The sequence below is a fragment of the Brachyhypopomus gauderio genome, unplaced genomic scaffold (assembly GCF_052324685.1).
Source record: "Brachyhypopomus gauderio isolate BG-103 unplaced genomic scaffold, BGAUD_0.2 sc34, whole genome shotgun sequence".
In the NCBI taxonomy this organism is placed as follows: Eukaryota; Metazoa; Chordata; class Actinopteri; order Gymnotiformes; family Hypopomidae; genus Brachyhypopomus; species Brachyhypopomus gauderio.
Window position 1 is genome coordinate 3,065,650 of NW_027506866.1, and position 22,790 is coordinate 3,088,439.

The 22,790-nt window shown below is 45.9% G+C and overlaps 1 protein-coding gene across 3 annotated transcripts in view; it reads right to left on the bottom strand.

Annotated features, from left to right (window-relative positions):
- Window positions 1-2: 2 nt before the first annotated feature.
- The window catches only part of lpin2 (lipin 2), a 33,103-nt gene continuing 10,315 nt past the window's right edge, over window positions 3-22,790 (bottom strand). For 2 of the 3 annotated variants that reach the window (XM_076984836.1, XM_076984834.1), the window contains exons 3-19: window positions 16,182-16,277; window positions 15,320-15,615; window positions 15,110-15,217; window positions 14,884-15,007; window positions 14,391-14,739; window positions 13,865-13,964; window positions 13,322-13,509; window positions 13,135-13,228; window positions 12,888-13,050; window positions 12,228-12,313; window positions 10,546-10,696; window positions 9,024-9,172; window positions 6,053-6,139; window positions 5,746-5,898; window positions 5,050-5,164; window positions 2,591-2,694; window positions 3-2,273 (exon numbers count right to left, since the gene is read on the bottom strand). In XM_076984836.1, the coding sequence (XP_076840951.1) occupies window positions 2,129-2,273; window positions 2,591-2,694; window positions 5,050-5,164; window positions 5,746-5,898; window positions 6,053-6,139; window positions 9,024-9,172; window positions 10,546-10,696; window positions 12,228-12,313; window positions 12,888-13,050; window positions 13,135-13,228; window positions 13,322-13,509; window positions 13,865-13,964; window positions 14,391-14,739; window positions 14,884-15,007; window positions 15,110-15,217; window positions 15,320-15,615; window positions 16,182-16,277 (2,508 nt within the window). In that variant the 3' untranslated portion in view covers window positions 3-2,128. The remainder of the gene's footprint in view (window positions 2,274-2,590; window positions 2,695-5,049; window positions 5,165-5,745; window positions 5,899-6,052; window positions 6,140-9,023; window positions 9,173-10,545; window positions 10,697-12,227; window positions 12,314-12,887; window positions 13,051-13,134; window positions 13,229-13,321; window positions 13,510-13,864; window positions 13,965-14,390; window positions 14,740-14,883; window positions 15,008-15,109; window positions 15,218-15,319; window positions 15,616-16,181; window positions 16,278-22,790) is intronic. The other variant, XM_076984835.1, reaches the window with a different exon arrangement.

Here is a 22,790-nt window from a genome sequence, read left to right on the forward strand (position 1 = left end):
CATTTGTAGTAAATGCATTTTAATAGAATCTTTGTTTCATAAACATACAGCAATTACATTTAAATGTGTTTAAGGTGGTGAGATGTTAACTGCCATCAAAGCTAACAAACTTTAAGGCTAACAGAAACCAAGAAGCATGTCACCTTTTCCCATGAAGCTCCTATGTCAAGAAATAAAAACATATAAAACAAAAGGGGGCTGAAGCGAGAGCAATGAAGAATGATTTTCAGCATTTACCACAATAGTTCCAAAAGAACAGCTTTAACCATACGTCTGAGATTCACACAAGAGGAGTGTGCTCATCCCACACAAAAGGATCACTTTCATAGAAAGAACAGGATCACTTTGTTAATCATTAACAGACAGATTTCACCTCTAACATCATGAACACAGGCAAATGCAAAAAAACACTTCAGAGAACCTTGGAATGCGTTTTCCCCTCAAATAATTGCCATATAATCCCAATAAATGTTCTGTAAATAAAACACTTGCTATTCTTATGTACATGTCGACAAACTCGACCATGCGTCGTATGACTGAGCTAGAAAGACCAAGAAGCATGTCCATCTGTGACGAGGCAGACCAACTTATCTTGAGTGACTCGTGCAGAACGCACTTCCTCAGTTCACCGGTGAGACTTCAGTTAACGCACGTCCAAACAAAACAAACCAATTTGATCCTTCAAAACAGCTACAACCTTTTCCTGCTGAAAGCACAGAAATATTCTGCTTATGTGAAGACTTTAGATAAACCTTTTTTTATTTTTTCTATTAATTTTGCAAGCTCCCAAAATCAACTTAAATGTGTTGGTGGATATGAACACACACACACACACACACACACACACACACAAAAACACAAACACATGTACATTTGAGATGTAAACTGCAAACATGTTTCTCACTGATGTCCAAGCTACAGTCTGAACAGTGGACTGTTTTTTTTATTTTTTTTTATGGAAGCATTCATGTTTATTTTATTAACTATACATTAATCAGGAGGATTTAGACGCAGCAGCACTCTAAAATGTACTGGTTGTAGCATCTTATGCAGAACGTCTTAAGTAACTTCTCAAACTTTGCACATACTGCTAAACAGCTAAGCAGTGTCCAGCATGGCAGCTTCTTCATTGCTTAAGTGCAAGATAAGTGCAGCGACCCGGCATCTGCTGGGGGAGCCGGGACCACAGCTGCCCGGGGGGCCGTCTCGCGGGGCCCGGGGTAGGGCTGGGAACGAGGGAGTGTGCCCTCGTCCTGAAGCTCCAGGATGAGGTGGAGACGAGCGAGCTCCTCTCACACCTCGACATCCAGCAACGCGTACGCCACCAGGCAAACTCACCACATAGGAGAGGCAGTGCACATTCATCACAAGTATCTGTACAACAATGTATTGTTAAAGAACTAAATAAATTAGTATTTGTAAATAAATATGTCCGTTAATTATTTAGTATCTGTGATGCTACACACCATCCCCACGTTCAAACTTTTCAACTTCAATATGGAATGAAAAATTAGCCATGATGAGCCATCATTGCACGCTTTCTGTGACCGGTAACCATTTGAGCCACAGGTAAACACTAGTGCACGTTGGAATAAACACTGATGCTGGAGTGACCAAGATCAGCTAAATCATCCATCATCAACAAACGAGACCAGATCCATGCTCACACACTGCTCCAGCGTCCCGGTGCTCAGCCAGGTCTATTCCTTATGTGTGTGACACTGTGATCCGCACCATCACCTGTCCGACAGGTGAGGATGGTCCTGTAGCACCCCAGCCGTCCTGGTACGTTTTGGCTCAGCGTTCGGAGAATCGATCAGAAGAGATCAGAGCACAGCTGACCAGTGGTGAAATGAACATGTATGATCAGGTCTTTAGAGTCTTTAGAGCTGACCGCATGGCTCAGACTTGGAGAAAATATTACTTTAGCCACATCATGAAAAGTGCAGGCATGATTGGTTCTTGCAGGCAAGTGTTCAAGGCTGAAACTGCAGATGGAAGAAGTCAGACAGCCTATCAGAGCAGGTCGGAGTCAGACAGCCTATCAGAGCAGGTCGGAGTCAGACAGCCTATCAGAGCAGGTCGGAGTCAGACAGTCTATCAGAGCAGGTCGGAGTCAGACAGCTTATCAGAGCAGGTCGTCGGGGTCGATCTGGGGGATGGGCTGTCTCCAGAAGCAGAAGGAGCTGAACTCAGGGAAGGTGAACGCCGAGCTCTGTTCTTTAGTCAGCAGAGGAAACACGTGCTCCACCAGTTCACTCAGCCTGCTGTACCTGCAGGGACAACACAACAGCCCACACACACGCTGAGATTTGGTTTTTAGAGCTGTGCTCAAAGGTCAAGCTCTTTGGTTTGAGATCTAGCTTCCTGCAGGACTTAGCCCCAATACCCATCCAACACACCTGGTCTTAATCAATGCCTTCTCAAAGTTCTAACTGACTTGATTGGATGTTACAGGCAAGCAGGAACCTGACTCCACAGGAAGGTTAATCTCCAAAAACAGGCTTGGTGTCTGATGTTCTAGATAAGATTCTGTATGTGAGAGCTACAGAGCCTTGTGGAGGGGCGGGGGTATGAAGGCTGCACTCACGAGGACTTGTTACCCTTGGTCTGCTCTTGAATCAACTCTCCCTTGGGGTTGACGGTGAAGATCCGGCAGACAGGAACCCCGACCTCCTTATAAGCGAACACATCCTAGAACAAGGGAGCCAGATTTACACCACTGGACACACCACACAGACATCTCTCCAGTGAGAACACACACCACACAGACATCTCTCCAGTGAGAACACACACCACACAGACATCTCTCCAGTGAGAACACACACCACACAGACATCTCTCCAGTGAGAACACACACCACACAGACATCTCTCCAGTGAGAACACACACAACATTGACATCTCTCCAGTGAGAACACACACCACACAGACATCTCTCCAGTGAGAACACACACCACACAGACATCTCTCCAGTGAGAACACACACCACACAGACATATCTCCAGTGAGAACACACACAACATTGACATCTCTCCAGTGAGAACACACACCACACAGACATATCTCCAGTGAGAACACACACCACACAGACATATCTCCAGTGAGAACACACACCACACAGACATCTCTCCAGTGAGAACACACACCACACAGACATATCTCCAGTGAGAACACACACCACACAGACATCTCTCCAGTGAGAACACACACAACATTGACATCTCTCCAGTGAGAACACACACCACACAGACATATCTCCAGTGAGAACACACACCACACAGACATATCTCCAGTGAGAACACACACCACACAGACATCTCTCCAGTGAGAACACACACCACACAGACATCTCTCCAGTGAGAACACACACCACACAGACATCTCTCCAGTGAGAACACACACCACACAGACATATCTCCAGTGAGAACACACACAACATTGACATCTCTCCAGTGAGAACACACACCACACAGACATATCTCCAGTGAGAACACACACAACATTGACATCTCTCCAGTGAGAACACACACAACATTGACATCTCTCCAGTGAGAACACACACCACACAGACATATCTCCAGTGAGAACACACACCACACAGACATTTCCTATTTGTGTGGACAAGACCATTAGTATCACCCTATGTGATCACGTCTGTAGACACAGCCTGCTGTTCATGACCGAATTGTCCCCACCCAGCTGTTCATGACAGAACTGTCCCCCACCCAGCTGTTCATGACGGAACTGTCCCCCACCAGCCAGCTGTTCATGACGGAACTGTCCCCCACCAGCCAGCTGTTCATGACGGAACTGTCCCCCACCCAGCTGTTCATGACGGAACTGTCCCCCACCCAGCTGTTCATGACGGAACTGTCCCCCACCCAGCTGTTCATGACGGAACTGTCCCCCACCCAGCTGTTCATGACGGAACTGTCCCCCACCCAGCTGTTCATGACGGAACTGTCCCCCACCCAGCTGGACATGACGGAACTGTCCCCCACCCAGCTGGACATGACGGAACTGTCCCCCACCCAGCTGGACATGACGGAACTGTCCCCCACCCAGCTGTTCATGACGGAACTGTCCCCCACCCAGCTGGACATGACGGAACTGTCCCCCACCCAGCTGGACATGACGGAACTGTCCCCCACCCAGCTGGACATGACGGAACTGTCCCCCACCCAGCTGGACATGACGGAACTGTCTCCCACCCAGCTGTTCATGACGGAACTGTCTCCCACCCAGCTGGACATGACGGAACTGTCCCCACCCAGCTGTTCATGACGGAACTGTCCCCCACCCAGCTGTTCATGACAGAACTGTCCCCCACCCAGCTGTTCATGACGGAACTGTCCCCACCCAGCTGTTCATGACGGAACTGTCCCCCACCCAGCTGTTCATGACAGAACTGTCCCCCACCCAGCTGTTCATGACGGAACTGTCCCCCACCCAGCTGTTCATGACGGAAGTCCCCCACCCAGCTGTTCATGACAGAACTGTCCCCCACCCAGCTGTTCATGAACATTCAGATGTCAAGACTGGACCATGTTGCTCACTTCACAATGTCTCATGTCTCAACAGCCTCCTAGAGGTTGTTAAAGCATTACACTGACATTATAATCATAGAGCTCCGCCTCCAAAGTTAATACGTAGAGTCATTTTGTTTGTCAGATTGCTCTTAAGAAAGAAAATAAATAACTGGTTAAATATGCAGGACCATAAACAACATGTGAATTAAATAATTTAACTGTGGTACACTTTGATGTTAATATTTGCGCTTAGCCCACCCACAACATAGAATAGAAGGCCTTTATTGTCACTGTACGGATGTATAGTGAGACTGAAAGCCACTCCAATCCAATCCAATGAAAGCCACTCCAAAAGTCACTTCACATCTTGCTACCCTGAATTTGCTCTGAGGAGAACCAGCAGACCGCAGACAGGAGTGTGTGGTACCACACCTGGACTATGAGTCCACACGCCATGTTTCTACCAACACCTGAGGATCCTGACGGTATTAACCAAACTGCACTGCGACGCAACTCACATTTGTCCTGTTTCCAAATGCAGCATAGAAGGGATGTTTGTTGGGGTGGAACAGGTTCTTGATGTCAGTAAGGCATTCGATCTTGAAAATTTCTGGTTTCTTCTCAATCACCTCTCTAAAAAAGCAAAAGAACCCGTTACACAGCCATCACACAGCAGTGAGTGCTAACCCTGAAGGTTGACGTCTTGAGCTGACGTGTCTGCTGAGGTCTCTCAGTCCACACTTGCCTTTACGCTTGATGCTGAACAATGGTACTAAATGGCCTTGACAGTTAGAGATCAACAACAACCTTATTTAGGTTTACAACTTCTGGTCTTAGCTAGGCGTAGCAATATAAAATAAAAAGAAACTACTCATGAAAGAGGAGTAGCAACATTATTGTTTAGGTATGGAAGCCTCATTGGACATAAAGCAGGCAAAAAAATAAAAGAGAGAAAAAAAAAAACCCACACCTGATTGAGGCTCATCTTACCATGTAAAAGTATCTATATGGTAGAAAACTCCAGAGACATATTCTAACTCTTCCAGTCAGAATATGATCATCTTATTTCATCATGACATCCTGCCTTATTTCACCATACTTACTTCACTGAATACTGAGACACTCTAAAAATAGCTCCAGCAGCCTGAGGAGTGCCTACTGTTGCAGCTAGATTTCAACTTTTAGGGTGGTTCTCCCTCATGTAGAAAGGGTACCTGTGAAATGCAGAGAAGAGGCTGCTGGGGGAAAGCATGAGGGGCCCACGGGGCAAAATGGTGCCACCGTCATTGACCCAGTGCAGATACCCCCGCGTCATGTCCGCCATGCCTATGGCCCTCGCCGAGCAGTACAGGAACTTATAGCCATTCCTGCGAAGAACAGAGCGAAATGGGCTTCAAAACAGTCAGAGGGGAAGGAGGAGAATCACAGCGGTCACTCCTGGTATTTCCACTGGACGGGGACTTTATCAGCCAGAGTGAGGGTACCTGATGAAATGACATAAGGCAACAGTGAGGCACTCACTCAGCCACTGAATGGTAGAGCTTGGCGATGCCCTGGTGAGTCCAGTCCTTCCCCAGCTGAGGCAGGATCTGTCCAAACACGTCCGATCTGGAAGCACCCACACACACCCACACACAACGTAAATAAATAAAGCAAAGACTCACATGTGCATCCTCTGTGCTTCTAACTCTTCTAAATATAGGCACAGAAGTGCAGCACATTTGATTTACATCCTTTTCTTATTTTAAAGAAAACCCCATGTTAAAAATGCTGATAAATCTTTCACTGTGTGGACATTTTGGACCGAGGCGGTGGTAATGATTTGAGTGTTTTAGCTGCTGTACTGGCTGGGTGGCGGTGGTAATGATTTGAGTGTTTTATCTGCTGTACTGGCTGGGTGGCAGTGGTAATGATTTGAGTGTTTTATCTGCTGTACTGGCTGGGTGGCGGTGGTAATGATTTGAGTGTTAACTGCAGTACTGGCTGGGGGGCGGTGGTAATGATTTGAGTGTTTTATCTGCAGTACTGGCTGGGTGGCGGTGGTAATGATTTGAGTGTTTTATCTGCTGTACTGGCTGGGTGGCGGTGGTAATGATTTGAGTGTTTTATCTGCTGTACTGGCTGGGTGGCGGTGGTAATGATTTGAGTGTTTTATCTGCTGTACTGGCTGGGTGGCGGTGGTAATGATTTGAGTGTTTTATCTGCTGTACTGGCTGGGTGGCGGTGGTAATGATTTGAGTGTTTTATCTGCTGTACTGGCTGGGTGGCGGTGCGGGAGAGTTGGGTGTAAATTGGCTCATTATGACGACACCCTCTTCCTGGGCCGAGCTTGGGTCCATGTTCGTGTCCCGCCTCCTGCCACCGGGGGTCGTACAGATAATAAGACAAGTCAACTTAGTCTGGATTTTTTTTTTTTTTTTATGTTTTGCCCGCCCACCAAGCGAGAACAGGAGTGCGGAGGAGGCAGATGTCTGCACTGATGCGGCCATATTACTGCTGCCTTCGTGGTAATTAAACAGCCTACGACAGACCGGCGGCAGTCTAATATTAGTGCAGTCAACGGCATCAAACTCCAAACTCCATCCAGTAAGACAGGATCTATTACAGTAAAGTGAGGTTTGGTCATTTCTAGGGTTGCAGCGGTAACCGGTTTCACGGTATACCACGGTATTAAAATGCACGGTTATCATACCGTGTGCGTTTGTTTATTACCGGTAGAAAGCAAGCCAGCGGAGAAACTAACCCGCGCATGCGCAACTCCGCTCCGGTTCAGCTACTCAGCACACAACTTTTTAACAAAAAAAAAAAAGGCAAAACTAAAATCAGCTGCGAAAATGACGCAATCGCGGTGGCTACGCCCGTGTGCGAGGGTCTCGTGCGCTGTCGATTTGCTAGGTCGTGCACCTCTCGAATTTTGTAACTTCGCGCGCGCCGCACCTCAGCGCAATGAACAAAGTCATGTTTGCAGGGTTCATACACCTTTATAAGGTGGAATTAAAGCACTTGTACGTCACTTTCAAGGTCCATTTCAATATTTCCCAGCACCTTAAAATTAATTAAGTTAAATATTTATACATATACTCAAAATGATTCGAAATAATTAGCTTTTTTAATCACATTATATAATGGTTGTTTATTTTCAAAACGCCCAATCTTAACGTCTTCACGTTCTCTCATGTTTCGTCCTGAAATTACAAGATACAAGAGAACTGTTCAGTCAGACAGATATTTGTTGTGAAACGAAGTAGTTACAATTTCAAGCATTTTCAAGTACTTTAGCCTAAATTCCAGCACTTTTCTGAAACTCAAAGCAACATTAAAATTTGTCAGGTAAATGTTCCTTCCCCTGTGTTTGAGGGGTGTTTCTTTATACTATCATATATCGTTTCAGACAAGACTGCAAAGAATGTGACGCGCCAAGTATAAACGCCTCCGCCATTCGCGGAGGCTCGTGCGAGGTGTGCGGAGTCGCGCGCTACGGTCACTCGTGAAAGTATAATCCTAACTTTTTAAGGTCCTTGCTTTCACTGGATGTGAAAGACGCCATTAATTTACATGCGTTCATTTTCAAATTCTGACGTGCCTGTTTTTCATATGTTAAAACCAGACTCTGTGTGAAAGCCTTAAAATAGAAATCTCTATTGTGATGATGTCAGAAATAAATCCTCTCTTTCTGCAGTATCTGGTTATATTCCAACTTGGCAGTACAATGGACGTTTACAACAGTTGTTGATCAGACACTGACCCAGGCTCAGTTTATCAGATATTAAATAATTTAAACTTAAATAATTGTACTGAAATCCATGATTTAGGTTTCTCTAATTTTGCAGTATTTATATAAACAGGTGTAGAGCTTTTGTTTTTTTAAAGGAGACATTTTGTATACAATAGTTCCAGGTTTCTACAATAAATGGTTAATTGAACAAAAACTTTTGTTGTAAGTTCTTTAAGGGTCAGTGTATCTTTTAATAATATATGTAACAAACTGTGATACCGTGATAACCGTGATACCGAGGTATTTTCTGAGACGGTTATCATACCGTGAAAATCTCATACCGTTGCAACCCTAGTCATTTCTTTGTTCAAGAAACGTGATGAGAGCTGTGATGTGAGAAATGGACGTGCTGGATCACAGTGAACTCTTTAGTCATACATCAAACACTTTTATCCATGACTGTATAAATGCTGAAGTCTTCTGGCAGTGGAGTGATTATGGCTCATTACTGTTAGCAGTGACGTTACTGGGTACTGAATGCCGACTGCATCACTACATCCTGAATGACTTTCCTTTAAACTCACTGAAGGTAATGATGTGGAACATGATGGTGGCCCTGAAAACGCCTCAGCACATAAACACTTCACAGACACCATAAACAGCAGTGGTATGAAAAATATGCACATATTTCCGCCCTCTGTTGTTAAATGAATGCAGACGAACGTCCCTGTTCTGGAGGGCATGAACATTCCAGTCCTGAATAAAGGAAGCACGTACTTGGTGATGGTGCCGTCGATGTCGGAGATGACAACTTTATCGTCCCAGTTCCACAGGTAGATGGTGCCCTCACAGCGGCATGTGCCCTGGTACTGCGTGGTGATGCTGAAGGTGACATCATTCGGCCCCTCCTTCAGATTTAGGCTGGCCTGAGAGACACATAGGCACCGTCACATCACATTAAACTTTAGTCCTTCACTGCTAGAATAAGGACGACATACTACACAATGAAACAATCCTTGATACAAATCACACAAGAGCTGTGTGTTCAAAGTCTAACTTCCAATCTATGAAACAATGTTAGAAATGCAAGTCCTGTAATTTAGATATGATATAGAACTATGCTCGAAATTTGTTTAAATGCCTAAAGTGAAATCATACAAATTTCCACATATTTTACTTTTTTTTTTAAGTGCATATGAATGTAAAATGTAAAACAATAACTCAGACATTCACAATTGAATAACCAAGAGGCTTCATGTGTCTTGTGATTCTATTTGGCTACATAAACCCTTCACACAGCTCTAAACTCAGGCACAAACTTCCTGCCTCACCATTTTAACATGTTGAAATATCAAATGATCAGACATTGTCCGTCGACTACCTCCACCAGTCGCCATTCTGAACAGTGGTGGTAGAACACCGAACACCAAAGTGAAGAATGGCCATTTCTGGCTGTCCTCTGTTAAACATGCCGTAAGTGAGATGTTCAGTAAGACTAAGGTCACCCTGTTCTCACACTCATGAAGGGCTCATTCCTTCTCCGATGGTTCTTCACTCCACATCTCCATCACCTTACAAGGGTTCATGAGTCTCAACAGTAAGAGTTCATGACACGATCACACACCTCCTAACATCAGGGAATGTCTCCTTTCCTGTACTGTCTTGTCTTATTTTCTTCAGCACCGTAAAAACAATATGGGACAATATCGCTTCAGAATTAACTGTCAACTACATAATTAAAAGTCATCATCTATTAGCATATTAACAGTCCAGCTGATCAAAGACCACCAAGCAAAATGTAGATGGTATTCCTGATATACACTTGGCAGGTTACCAAGCAACAACATGAATATTCATGAGCCTGTCCTTTGCTGACGGTTGGTGCTTTCCATAAGAGTCAATTCAGGAATTTGATCTGTTCTGATTTGTCCAATCTTTGTAATCTGAGAATTTTCAAATATTTGGATTTGAACCCTTTAGTTATGTTCACACTGTAAGCCTTAGCTTTCTCCGACCATGGAAAGAGGCTCTGCCATGCAGCTAATGGTTGTAGCTCTGTAACCAGGAGGTGGAGCTCTAACTCAGGAAAAAGGCCATTACAGGGACACTTCAGAGTGAACAGCTCACTGGACTCGGATGTGTTTTTTCTGGACTTATTAAGAGCCTTAGTAAAACACATCTATTACTAAAGCTTGAAAGACCCCATGTTTAATACCGTTCACACAGGAGAAAAGAGACTAGAGCTATAATGAAGATTTTTGCCAAGCTGCCTAGAAGCTCAGCAGGCAGGTGGACTCACGATCTGATTGGACGAGAGGCGCAGGGACTTGCGGTAGGAGTGTGTGGTGGTCTTGGTCTGGACCTCCACCTGCGCCGAGGTCTCCAGAGAAGCTGCTGCCGCACTCACCTCCTTCCCCTCCTCGTCACTGGACGAGTCTCGGGACTCCACCCTGGACCAACACCAAGAGCCAGAACAGGTCAGAACACTACATATGAACACAAGCCCTGGCCATCATCTCGACTGTGAGCCCTCGTGCGTCCGAGTGCTGCAGCCCAACACACTAGGCTGGTTTTCCTTCACCTCGTTCAAGGACCACGCACTGGTAGCAAATTTCCAGCCAGTAGCTTAAGAAAATGATAGTGAGCAATGAAAATCAAGGACAAGGCCAATGAACTTCAGCAAACAGAGAGAGGAACATCTGGTTTCATGTTCACGTAAGACCTTTGGTTACAGTTGATCTAGTTCATGGGTTAAAGCAAGAAATTTTCATTTGACTGAAAGATTTTCCTGGCAAAAGACAATGCCAGCAATTACTGAAAATGTGGTGTAGTTGGGACAAGGTCTCTTTTGCCTAATTCTACACAATAAACACATTTATAAAGTATATTTATCTAAACAGACTGTGTAAGGAGAAAAGAGAGAATCTATGAAGCAACAAAATGCAACACCTGAGCAATAAATGTACATAAATGTTTATATAATGGAGTTATCTGGGGGTGCTCTTCCAGAAAATTATTTAAAGATCAAGTCAAATTTAGTGAATCCTGGTGAGTTTTAAAAGGTATGAAGCTCTCTAGTTTTTATTAGATTCACTATCGCAAAAACATAAACGTAAGATTACCTGCTTTAAGTAGGTATGTTACAAAAAAATTAAATATCCAAAAATGGCAAATTAAATCACACCACTGGATAGAGCTTTTAAATGCAAACAGAACAACACCATCCATGTTAAATTGGTTTAGAAATAAAAAAGTTGACATTTTAAATGGAAGAAATGTGCCCAGAACCGGAGTGGCTAATCAGGAGATTCGGGAGGATTCCCGATGGGCCGGCTCATGTCAGTCTCTAGTTTGGGCTGATTGGGAGGGGAAAATAATTTTGGGCCGGAATGCGCCTATTTTCTCCGACTGTATTAAAGCTAAATGAAGAAGTCTGTGATCGGTGGAGAGATTCTTCAGTATAAATAACCATAACTTCTATATTTCACTACAAATTCAAATAAAAATTGAAATGTACTTTATAGTATGGACATGACATTATAATATTCAAAATGAATGAACAAATGAATATTTAAGGATTAATTCATTGCGCTGAAGCGCGGTGCGCGCGAAGTTACAAAATTCGAGACACGGTCACTCAAGAAAGTATGAGGAGGGAGGTAACTTTTCTACGTAATGTCCGAAAATCTGAAGGCGGACCCGCAAGTCAATCAAATGACACCGCCGTCATCCATCCAGTGCTGATGAGCGCCAGTGAGAGAATCATATTTCGGCCACAAAACAGATAGCATGCGCTTGTGTGGTTTATTATGATTTGACGGAATTTCCCCCCCAAAAAATCTAATGACGGAAATCCGTCGTAGTGACAGAGAACTTTAACCCATGATCTAGTTTCATTTCAGTCTAGGGTTAATGGCCAGTTCATATTATCTGCAGCTTAAGCCATACAGCTGCCAGACTGGACACGGTGCCCTGACTCACTTGTGGGCGTGGCTGTCGACTGAGAGTGAAGAACCACCCCCTTCCAGTGGCTCCTCCTTCATCTCCAGCTTTCCTGTGCTCTCCGACTGCAGGGGGAAAGCCAGCAACAGACAGGCACACATGCCCAATTATTATGCAGTCAAACCAAAGCAACAAACCCCTTAGGTTGAAGATTTTGAATCCACTCTTTTAGTGTTTAATGATGCAGGAATATGGACACACTCAGCACCTGTGCTGAAGAATGCAATTAGGCATGCAGTGGCGTGTACATGCGGGAAGCTTCTATACTTTATTAACGAAGACCGTGGACATAACAACTGCTCCTTTACTCGCCATCAACAGTTAACAACTCACTAATCCGTAATTACAGGGCAGTACAGAACACACCCAGCGACATAATGGGTAAACTAACGAAGACATCCGAGGGAGTGAAGAAACTTCAGAGGCTACTGCTCTGCTAACACCTCAGTCGTCTATCTTTGCGCCAGCAATTACAGAAATGCACTCTAGAAGATTAAAGACCAGTTCATGTTTTTGCATGTTTTGCTGGTTTGCTGTTAAAATTAAAGTCCACATAGAAAAGGAAGGTAATTAAGTCCCAGTAAGGTGTTGTGAAATTGCCCAGCCTTCAAACATCATCATATCTGTTATCAGAATTGCCTGTTTTATGGTGCTGTCAGCCCTTTTCCTCCAGAACCACCAGCGTCCAGACTTCTTGGGCATCTTCTCTTTAACCCAGGCCTCCTCTGCAGCCTTGGGCAAGTTCTTCTGGAAAACCTGCAGGCTCAAAATTAATGGTGCAGCCAAGGTCCAATTGTAATATCTGTAAGGGCCAAAAAATAAGATGACATTTTTAATGAAAACTGACATTTCTGGGGGAATAGAACCAGGAGCTTTTAAACATTACCTGTTTGCTATTTTCACAACCAAATTGGGATTGTCTATAATGGCAGGATTTTCAGCAAATTCATGGTAGGTGATGATATGCTCCATGAACCTTTCTAGAGAGGGGGGCACAGAAACAGTGTTAACTTGTATACACGGTGTATAATACTAAAGGTTGTATAATCACGCAGAGCTTGTTCTCTGAGTACCTTTGGATATCTCTGCGTTCTCACTCAGCCCCCCACACAGAGAGAGTGTGACGTCAGGCAGGTCTGATGCACAGTCAGACAGGCACTCTGTCCCACTGTCAGCAGCTGCACTGCCCACCGACTGGGGAGACTGTGAACCTGAATGAATCCCAGACTCCATCCAGTGCTTGGAGCCAGTGTCTGAGTCACTGTGAGCACGCACACACACACACACACACACACACACACACACACACACACACACACACACACACACACACACACACACACACACACACACACACACACACACAGAAATACATCATGTGCTCATGCGCACAACCACACACCCACATATATACCCATGCACATACATCCTCGCACACATCTATTTCAAATGAGCTCCAAGATGATCCTATATTCCTATATCCTATATTTATATAGCAATAAACTATATTAAAATCACTCATTTTAAAATCACTATAAACACAGTTCTTAGCAGTTACTTAATGTATCCATATAAAGAAAGGCATGACATGGCGTTAGGCCATACAGTGTGCGTACCTCTTGGGAAAGTAACGTGCGGCCACGTCGGGCTCAAGCACACTGAGATCATCCAGGTAGATGTCCTCAGGGCCCTGGTGCTGGCTCCTCTTAGGGACACCTGAACAAACAGCAGAAGAGCATCTCTCACCCAGCAGGTCCTGCTGGTAAGAGCCACAGAGGTATCTGCTCGGTCTGCAGCAGTATGCTGCTGTGGCCCTCCAGGCCCCTCCCACTGACCCAAACCAGCAGAGCACAAGCCACGCCCCCCACCCCCCCACAGCCACACACTGCCTGATAAACCCTAGCCATTATTCAGGGAACTGGTTGAGTGGAAAAAATATAAACACAAAACCATTGCATGTTACCCGCTAACAAAATGAATGAATGAATGAATGAATTTTCTACTTATATAGCTCCTTTCTAGATTCTTTCCACTTCTTGGTTCTAATATAGCTGCGGTTCAATGGGCAGCTTAGGTCACCATGGTGTGTTAATTAGACAGACGGAGAGCTTCCACTGAGAACCATTAGCAGTGTCAACCAACCTTTCTTCTTGGTAGGAGAGTCGGTCTTGGGGCTGACGTCACCTGGGTCTCCACCCATCGCAGCAGCAGCAGTGATGGGGTCTGATGGGGTGGAAGTGGTCACGACAACACTAGCTAGCACCTCCACAGAATCAGAGAGTGAGAGAGGTGTGACTGGGGTGACCGGGGTGACCGGGGAGCGGGGCTGGGGTTTGACGATGGCACACACGGTCACAGGCTCCAGCCTGTTTTGCCCATCACTCTGGGGGTCCATGGCCTCGGAGCTGAGGATCACCCTGAAGTGAGTGTTCTCCGACGGCGTGATGGTCACCGTCTTGGGCAGCTCTGCCTTCTCCTTTTTAGCCACCTGCTGGAAACACAGCAAAAAGTTAGAGCTCCACACTGGTATACACACTCGGCCCGACTTCTTATACCAAGAAGGCTTGTTATATATGCTGTGTTACTACATAACTGTAAACGCCGTGGACGGACTGTGCTGGGATGACACACGTACCCTGGTTGGCTCCGGTAACTCCCCCCACGTCCACTGCATGTGAGACTCCATTTTCAACATGCTCTCTGAGGGGCGGACCACCAGCTCAGAGTCACTCTTGGGGGAGAAGGTCAACATGGCATGGCTGCGATGAACATAATGACAAATATGCACAAGAAATGATTGCTTCATGCTATATGTAGTCAGAGTGGAACCATGCACAGATGTTGGGGCTAAATGAACATGCCTGTCTGAACGTGACCAGTCTCCATCAGAGAAAGGGTAGTTCTCCGGGGAATGGCGGCCTGCTGCCACCCTGGGTTCCACCTCCTTCACCGTGGTAACTGAAGGAGACCTAAAATATGATGGTATTGAAAAACGGACTCATTTACAGCACAGGTTAAGAGTAAAAGATGGTTAACTAGTGTTGATTCACTAGGGTTGATTCACTAGTCACCGTGTGCTGGCGGGAGCTTCGTCATCTGAGGTCAGGTCCATCTCAAAGATCTCCTCCACAGGGGCAGAAGTGCAGACAGAAGCAGGCGGGGTTGGCTCCTCCCGCCGAGGGTCTCCTTTATGCTTCTTTCTCCGCCTCTTCTTCTTCTTGGCGGAACCAGAGCTGGGAGCAGGCAGCTCGGGAGGCTCCTCTGGGTCCAGAGGGTCTTTGGCCTGTGTCTGGTCTCTCTCCCCGATCCAGAACATGTGACTCTCCGTGGGGATTGGAGAGGTGGCCAGGTGGGCTGGCACTATCTCCTGATTCACATGGACAAGAGGGCCAGTTGAAACTCACTTGGAGCTTTGGACAAGCACTTACAAAACAAATATTGGTTACATCAAGTTTCTTAAAGAGAGTAAATTAAGCAGAGCATTGTGAAGAAGGCTGAAGGCAGCCATCGTCCCCGGGGACTGAACCCAGGGCCAAGGAGATAAACGTCAGCTCTGACCACCTGACACAAGAACCAGCTCCTTGGCACAGCAGCCAGAGCAGCCATTAACCATCGTACGTGACCTACGTGACCGTCACACCATCCTACGTGACCGTCACACCATCTTACGTGACCTACGTGACCGTCACACCATCCTACGTGACCGTCACACCATCCTACATGACCGTCACACCATCTTACGTGACCTACGTGACCGTCACACCATCCTACGTGACCGTCACATCATCCTACTCTTCAGAGCGTGACCGTCTCTGTCACACTGCCTACAGCCGTCACCACCAACACTCTGCGTGTAGTTCTATATTTAATTAAATCATTTTTAGTCTATGATGAATGTCAGGTTAACTGAAGTGTGCAATCACTGATACTCACGTCCTGCACCTCCGTCTCCTGTACGAAGAACGCTTCCCCATTGTCTCCAAGTTTCATGTGCAGATCCACCGGCTCCCCATTTATTTCTATGTCAATCTAAGAGAATTCAACACCAAATTACATACAGAACAAAGGTTAAAATGTATTATTAGTTCATGCTAGTGAGACTACACAAACATAAAAAGTAAGCAGTAACATTTTCCCTTTTCGCTTATCGTTTGATTAAGCAAAGTGTTTATTGTTCTTTAGTTTTGCACTGAAACTGCAGGATAAATGTAGCCAACAAGAAAGCTTTCAGACAAAATTAGCATCTTGCAAACTAAGCACATCACGCACAAGCATCAAACCACATCAACTCGTCAAAATGACTCGGATGGTTTCTAAAACTGACCTATTCTTATATGCATAATCAATAGGAGGAGACAAAGCCTCATTGTGTGGCTAACGCTAATTGCAGGGCTCAACCAACAGACGCCATGGTCTGTCGTTGATGGATACGATGATGCGGAACACAGCAAGGCTCCACCCTAACTACCCCGGCCCCGCCCACACTAGGCAGCACCCTCTAATTCCAGTCACTCTGATGCAGAAATCTACATTAATGACTTATGAGGCCTACTTACTTGGATATCAACTGTATATGTTTTAAAGTGTCTCGAGACATTCCACAAAAAAACATCTCAGCTAATTCCCCCTTTCTGTGAAATACTTTGTTTCCTTCTCATTATTATTATTTATAATAATATATTTATTATGCTGTAAGTATTCATAGTGCCTTTGTAAGAATACTGCTGCAACTTTTTGATTTTGGTCAAATAACACAAATAGTACTTGGTGACACTTCAGGCAAATGTGTAATGAATTAAATGTGCAGTGTTCTTGCCTCAATAAGCGTCATAGTTCTAACAAGGACACATCACTGATGTAAGTGGAACTATGACTGCCATCAGCTCCGTTTCCCGCCAACAGTGAGTTACTTCAAGTAACTTCTGCACACCTCAAAACGAAGTCTCCAGTAGGCCACACCCTCGGGCTCCCGATTACCTGTGTGTCTGTAACACAAGCGTAGTGGCCATTCCACTCAGCTCCTAGGACCCAGCCCTGATCCAGGAACAGTGCCAGGTCACAGCTGACAGCCACAGCCAGATGGATAGTATCACACACCTGACACGGCACGCTGACATTTCTACGTTCATGCTCAGCTTTCAGTCTGCGCGTGTCCACTGATGAAGGCAGAAAGCAGAACAAAGCTAAAGCGCCTATGGGCTTATTTCAGCCCCTTGAGCCGTGCAGTTTCTGCCCCATTCAAGTGCCCATCCAGAAACTTGTTGTCTTTGGTTTCAATGTTGCTAGGCAATTTGGGTCATGTGTGCAGAGAGAAGGGGCAGAATGCTAATGACACCACCAAACATGCTGTGGAGAACAAGCAGAGCCCTCCAACACCACCCCTGAAGAGACGAGACTACGGCGCCCCTGAAGAGACGAGACTACGCCGCCCCTGAAGAGACGCCGCCGCCGCCCCTGAAGAGACGAGACTACGGCGCCCCTGAAGAGACGAGACTACGGCGCCCCTGAAGAGACGAGACTACGGCGCCCCTGAAGAGACGAGACTACGGCGCCCCTGAAGAGACGAGACGTCGGCGCCCCTGAAGAGACGAGACGTCGGCGCCCCTGAAGAGACGAGACGTCGACGCCCCTGAAGAGACGAGACGTCGGCGCCCCTGAAGAGACGACACCGGCGCCACTGAAGAGACGACGTCGGCGCCACTGAAGAGACGAGACGTCGGCGCCCCTGAAGAGACGAGACGTCGGCGCCCCTGAAGAGACGAGACGTCGGCGCCCCTGAAGAGACGAGACGTCGGCGCCCCTGAAGAGACGAGACGCCGGCGCCCCTGAAGAGACGAGACGCCGGCGCCCCTGAAGAGACGACGCCGGCGCCCCTGAAGAGACGACGCCGGCGCCCCTGAAGAGACGACGCCGGCGCCCCTGAAGAGACGACGCCGGCGCCCCTGAAGAGAAGAGACGTCGGCGCCCCTGAAGAGAAGAGACGTCGGCGCCCCTGAAGAGAAGAGACGTCGGCGCCCCTGAAGAGAAGAGACGTCGGCGCCCCTGAAGAGAAGAGACGTCGGCGCCCCTGAAGAGAAGAGACGTCTGCGCCCCTGAAGAGAAGAGACGTCGGCGCCCCTGAAGAGACGAGACTACGGCGCCCCTGAAGAGACGACGCCGGCGCCCCTGAAGAGACGACGCCGGCGCCCCTGAAGAGAAGAGACGTCGGCGCCCCTGAAGAGAAGAGACGTCGGCGCCCCTGAAGAGACGAGACTACGGCGCCCCTGAAGAGACGACGCCGGCGCCCCTGAAGAGACGACGCCGGCGCCCCTGAAGAGACGACGCCGGCGCCCCTGAAGAGACAACACCGGCGCCCCTGAAGAGACAACACCGGCGCCCCTGAAGAGACAACACCGGCGCCCCTGAAGAGGAGACGACGGCGCCCCTGAAGAGACGACGGCGCCCCTGAAGAGACGACGGCGCCCCTGAAGAGACGACGGCGCCCCTGAAGAGGTTCTTGCTCTGCGTTATAGTGCTAATAATATGAGGCAAGAGATTGACCAGCTGATCAGTGCTTGTATTTAGGGGTGTGTTTAAAAAAATCGATCTTTCAATTCAAATCGATCTTCATTTGAATGATTCGATATTGATTTATGAAACCTGGAATTGATCTTTAGAATTAGCCAATTTTCCCCGCATATGCGTACCATTTTAACGTCTCGCGTTTTATCTCACGAGATCATCCGAGCACCGCCACTTGACTGGGGTGATCAGTTAAGCATGGCTGCAGCAAGAGTAAAAAAAAATTACCTCTGATCCACATCTATGATTCAATGAGTTACTAGTTCGCTCTGGCACAAACACTGGCGAGCGATCGATCACGATATAATACTTAATTTGTGTCCATTTTACACTCGCCACCCCCTCCAGGTTCAAATCTCACTCTAAGCGATCTTGAAAAGTTGGCAACCCTGCAGATGTATGGTTACATTTTGGATTCAGAAACCATGACGGTAGGGAAGAGTTGGATAAAAGCACAGCCGTGTGTAAACTGTGCAACATGGAGGTGAAATATTGTGGGAATACCACAAATCTGAGAAATCATTTAACGCGACACCATCCTGATATTCAAAAAACGCCAGAACCCAAACAAACTCCACTAGAGAAGGCATTTGCGATTAAACTATCTACAAGTTCTCCCCGTGCAAAAAAATAACCGAAGCGCTTGAATTCCACCATTTAAAGGTGTATGAACCCTGCAAACATGACTTTGTTCATTGCGCTGAAGTGCGGCGCGCGCAAAGTTACAAAATTCGAGAGGTGCACAACCTCGTGAAGCGACAGTGCACGGGCGGAGCCACTGCGATTACGTTTTTGGCGCGCGGACCCTCACGCCGGTCGCGACGCATCAAGTATAAAGCTGTGAAGTTCTCAACAGTTGGCAAAGGAGCTGTCTCACTCCTCAACATGTTGATCAGCTCCTTTTCTTGCAGAAAAATTTGACAATCTCCAAGATGTCAAAAAGCAGTCATGAATAAATCTTACTTTTTGGACCTTAATGTTTACAATATTCAGAACTATGTTCATAAATGTTTTTGTTACATGTAAAAAAAAAACAACTTAATTTGCACTTTAAAAGGCTGTTCCAAACCGCTTCCAATGCCTTTTCTGGTAAAGGAGCTCTGTGGAAGAGTGTGCATTAATTGATATTAAAAAAAGAATGTAACTGTTGTCCACAGTATAAACACTAATATCTTAATACATTTTAATAAAGTTTGAGTGTTCCTTGTATCATTACAACATTTCACATTCAAACTACACTTTTTATTGTAACTGAAATGTCCCTACAAGAATCGATATTGAATCGGACAGAATTGAATCGGGACCTTGTGAAATCGAATCGAAATGGGAAATCAGTGGTGATACCCACCCCTACTTGTAATGCATGAAAATAAATAAATAAACACAGCCGAATCATTGGGTCACTGTTTACACAAATCACTGGACCTGTACTGCATAACCGTGTTCACATTACATAAAAGAAAAGGCCAAACTTCTGTTCTGTTTGAGGCTCTGAAAAGCTTTTCAAAGAAGATCAAGAAAAAGACATAAAAGTCACCTCAAGATTCCCCGTTATATAAGTAACCTTGATGGTTTCTCCCTCTCCTCCTCTGCCAAGCACCTCTCATTCTGAGAAACCTGTTGCCATAGCAACCTCTCCTTCTCTTTTTCCGAGTATCTCTATCCTTCCTGCAGGTTGAGAGAACTGCTTCATCCGTTCTATTTCCACCTCCCAAGGACGTGATGGATGTTTGCTACGTGCAAAACGCCTACATCTTCTGCTCTTCAACTACATAAAAACAGCTATTAAAGCTACACGCCTTATGAAGAATGTATCACCAACAGTCTCCTTCACCGTGTTTGTGCACCACAGACAGGAGGACAGTGTTGTTAATAATATGAGGTACAGTGTCTCCTCCCCAGTCTGGACAGTGTTGTTAATAATGAGGTACAGTGTCTCCTCCCCAGTCAGGACAGTGTTGTTATTAATAATGAGGTACAGTGTCTTCTCCCCAGTCTGGACAGTGTTGTTAATAATATGAGGTAAAGTGTCTCCTCCCCAGTCTGGACAGTGTTGTTAATAATATGAGGTACAGTGTCTCTTCCCCAGTCAGGACAGTGTTGTTAATAATATGAGGTACAGTGTCTCCTCCCCAGTCTGGACAGTGTTGTTAATAATATGAGGTACAATGTCTCCTCCCCAGTCAGGACAGTGTTGTTAATAATATGAGGTACAATGTCTCCTCCCCAGTCAGGACAGTGTTGTTAATAATATGAGGTACAGTGTCTCCTCCCCAGTCAGGACAGTGTTGTTAATAATATGAGGTACAGTGTCTCCTCCCCAGTCTGGACAGTGTGGTTAATAATATGAGGTACAGTGTCTCCTCCCCAGTCTGGACAGTGTTGTTAATAATATGAGGTACTAGAGGTGTGCCAAAAAATCGATTCATATATCAAAAATCGATTCTCATTTACTACGATTCAGAATCGATTTTACATGTCCCAAAATCGATTCTAAGTCGTGGTGAAGTCTCGCGTTACTACTCGAGACTTTACGCAGCATGTTCTGGGACACACTCATGCGCGGAAAAGGTTCAAAACAATTCAACCTGTCCGGTCTTTTAAGGCAAAAATATGGGTTCATTTTGGTTTTTACCGAATGCCGGGGAAGACCGAACTGGACACAATGTAGCTCGTGTGCAAGGCTTGTGTAACGCGGTGAGCACGGGAGTGTTAATATAGAGAAGGGTGAGAAATAATATAGAGAAGGATGGACCCAAGTGCCGGCTCGCAAGAGCAAGACGTTTGACACTCGTCAAATGTATTAGCGAGAGGGAAACGCGCACAGCGACCCAGAACGAACAAACAAAACAACACGGAAGACTCAACGCGCAAGAGAATAGAAAGCAAAACCGTGAGGGCACGGAGTAAATAGAAACAAAAAACCAATGCGGAAAATACAACGCGTGAAAAATAACACTCAACCGTAGTGAGACGGGAGGAAGAAACAAAACAACAGCAGTAACTAAAAAACAGCGCGGATAAATGCAACGCGAAAACTAAACCAAGGACACCAGCAGAAGTAACTGGCAAAAAACGCTGCAGCTAAATAAAACCCTTCCCAAAAATAAAGGCAAAACGGATAGGAAGACATACAGGATTGGGAAAACTTGAGATGGGTCAGGAAGCGACGCATGAGATACTCGAATAAGTAAAGAGAAAGCATAACAGAGAGAGGTGGCGAGACACCATTAAACTATAAGCAATCACAGAGAAAGCAGAGACTGGCTGAGAACGTCGGTTTAATCTGGGACTGACTCTGGTGCCCCTAGCGACGGCTGGCGGAACTGCATCCGAGCCAGCCCTGACAGCTCGCAAAATGAACCTCAAGAATTTTGGTAACAACAAAAACCATTTTATTTTACCAAAGCACTTAATTTTTGTTAATTAAATGTGAAAGACACTTAATTTTCTGTATTTGTCGTTCTGTCTTGCAAAGCAGACTGTAGTAGATCATGCAGATTTTATAGACTGAAGCAGACATTTTTATAAATCAAATCGTTTTTTGAATCGAAAATCGTATTGAATCGAAAATCGATTTTTGAATTGAATTGTGGCCCCCAAAATCGGAATCGAATCGAATCGTGAGATAGTAAACGATTCCCACCCCTATGAGGTACAGTGTCTCCTCCCCAGTCAGGACAGTGTTGTTAATAATATGAGGTACAATGTCTCCTCCCCAGTCTGGACAGTGTTGTTAATAATATGAGGTACAGTGTCTCCTCCCCAGTCTGGACAGTGTTGTTAATAATATGAGGTACAGTGTCTCCTCCCCAGTCTGTACAGTGTTGTTAATATGAGGTACAGTGTCTCCTCCCCAGTCTGGACAGTGTTGTTAATATGAGGTACAGTGTCTCCTCCCCAGTCTGGACAGTGTTGTTAATATGAGGTACAGTGTCTCCTCCCCAGTCTGGACAGACCACCACTGCACTTTGCCACAGT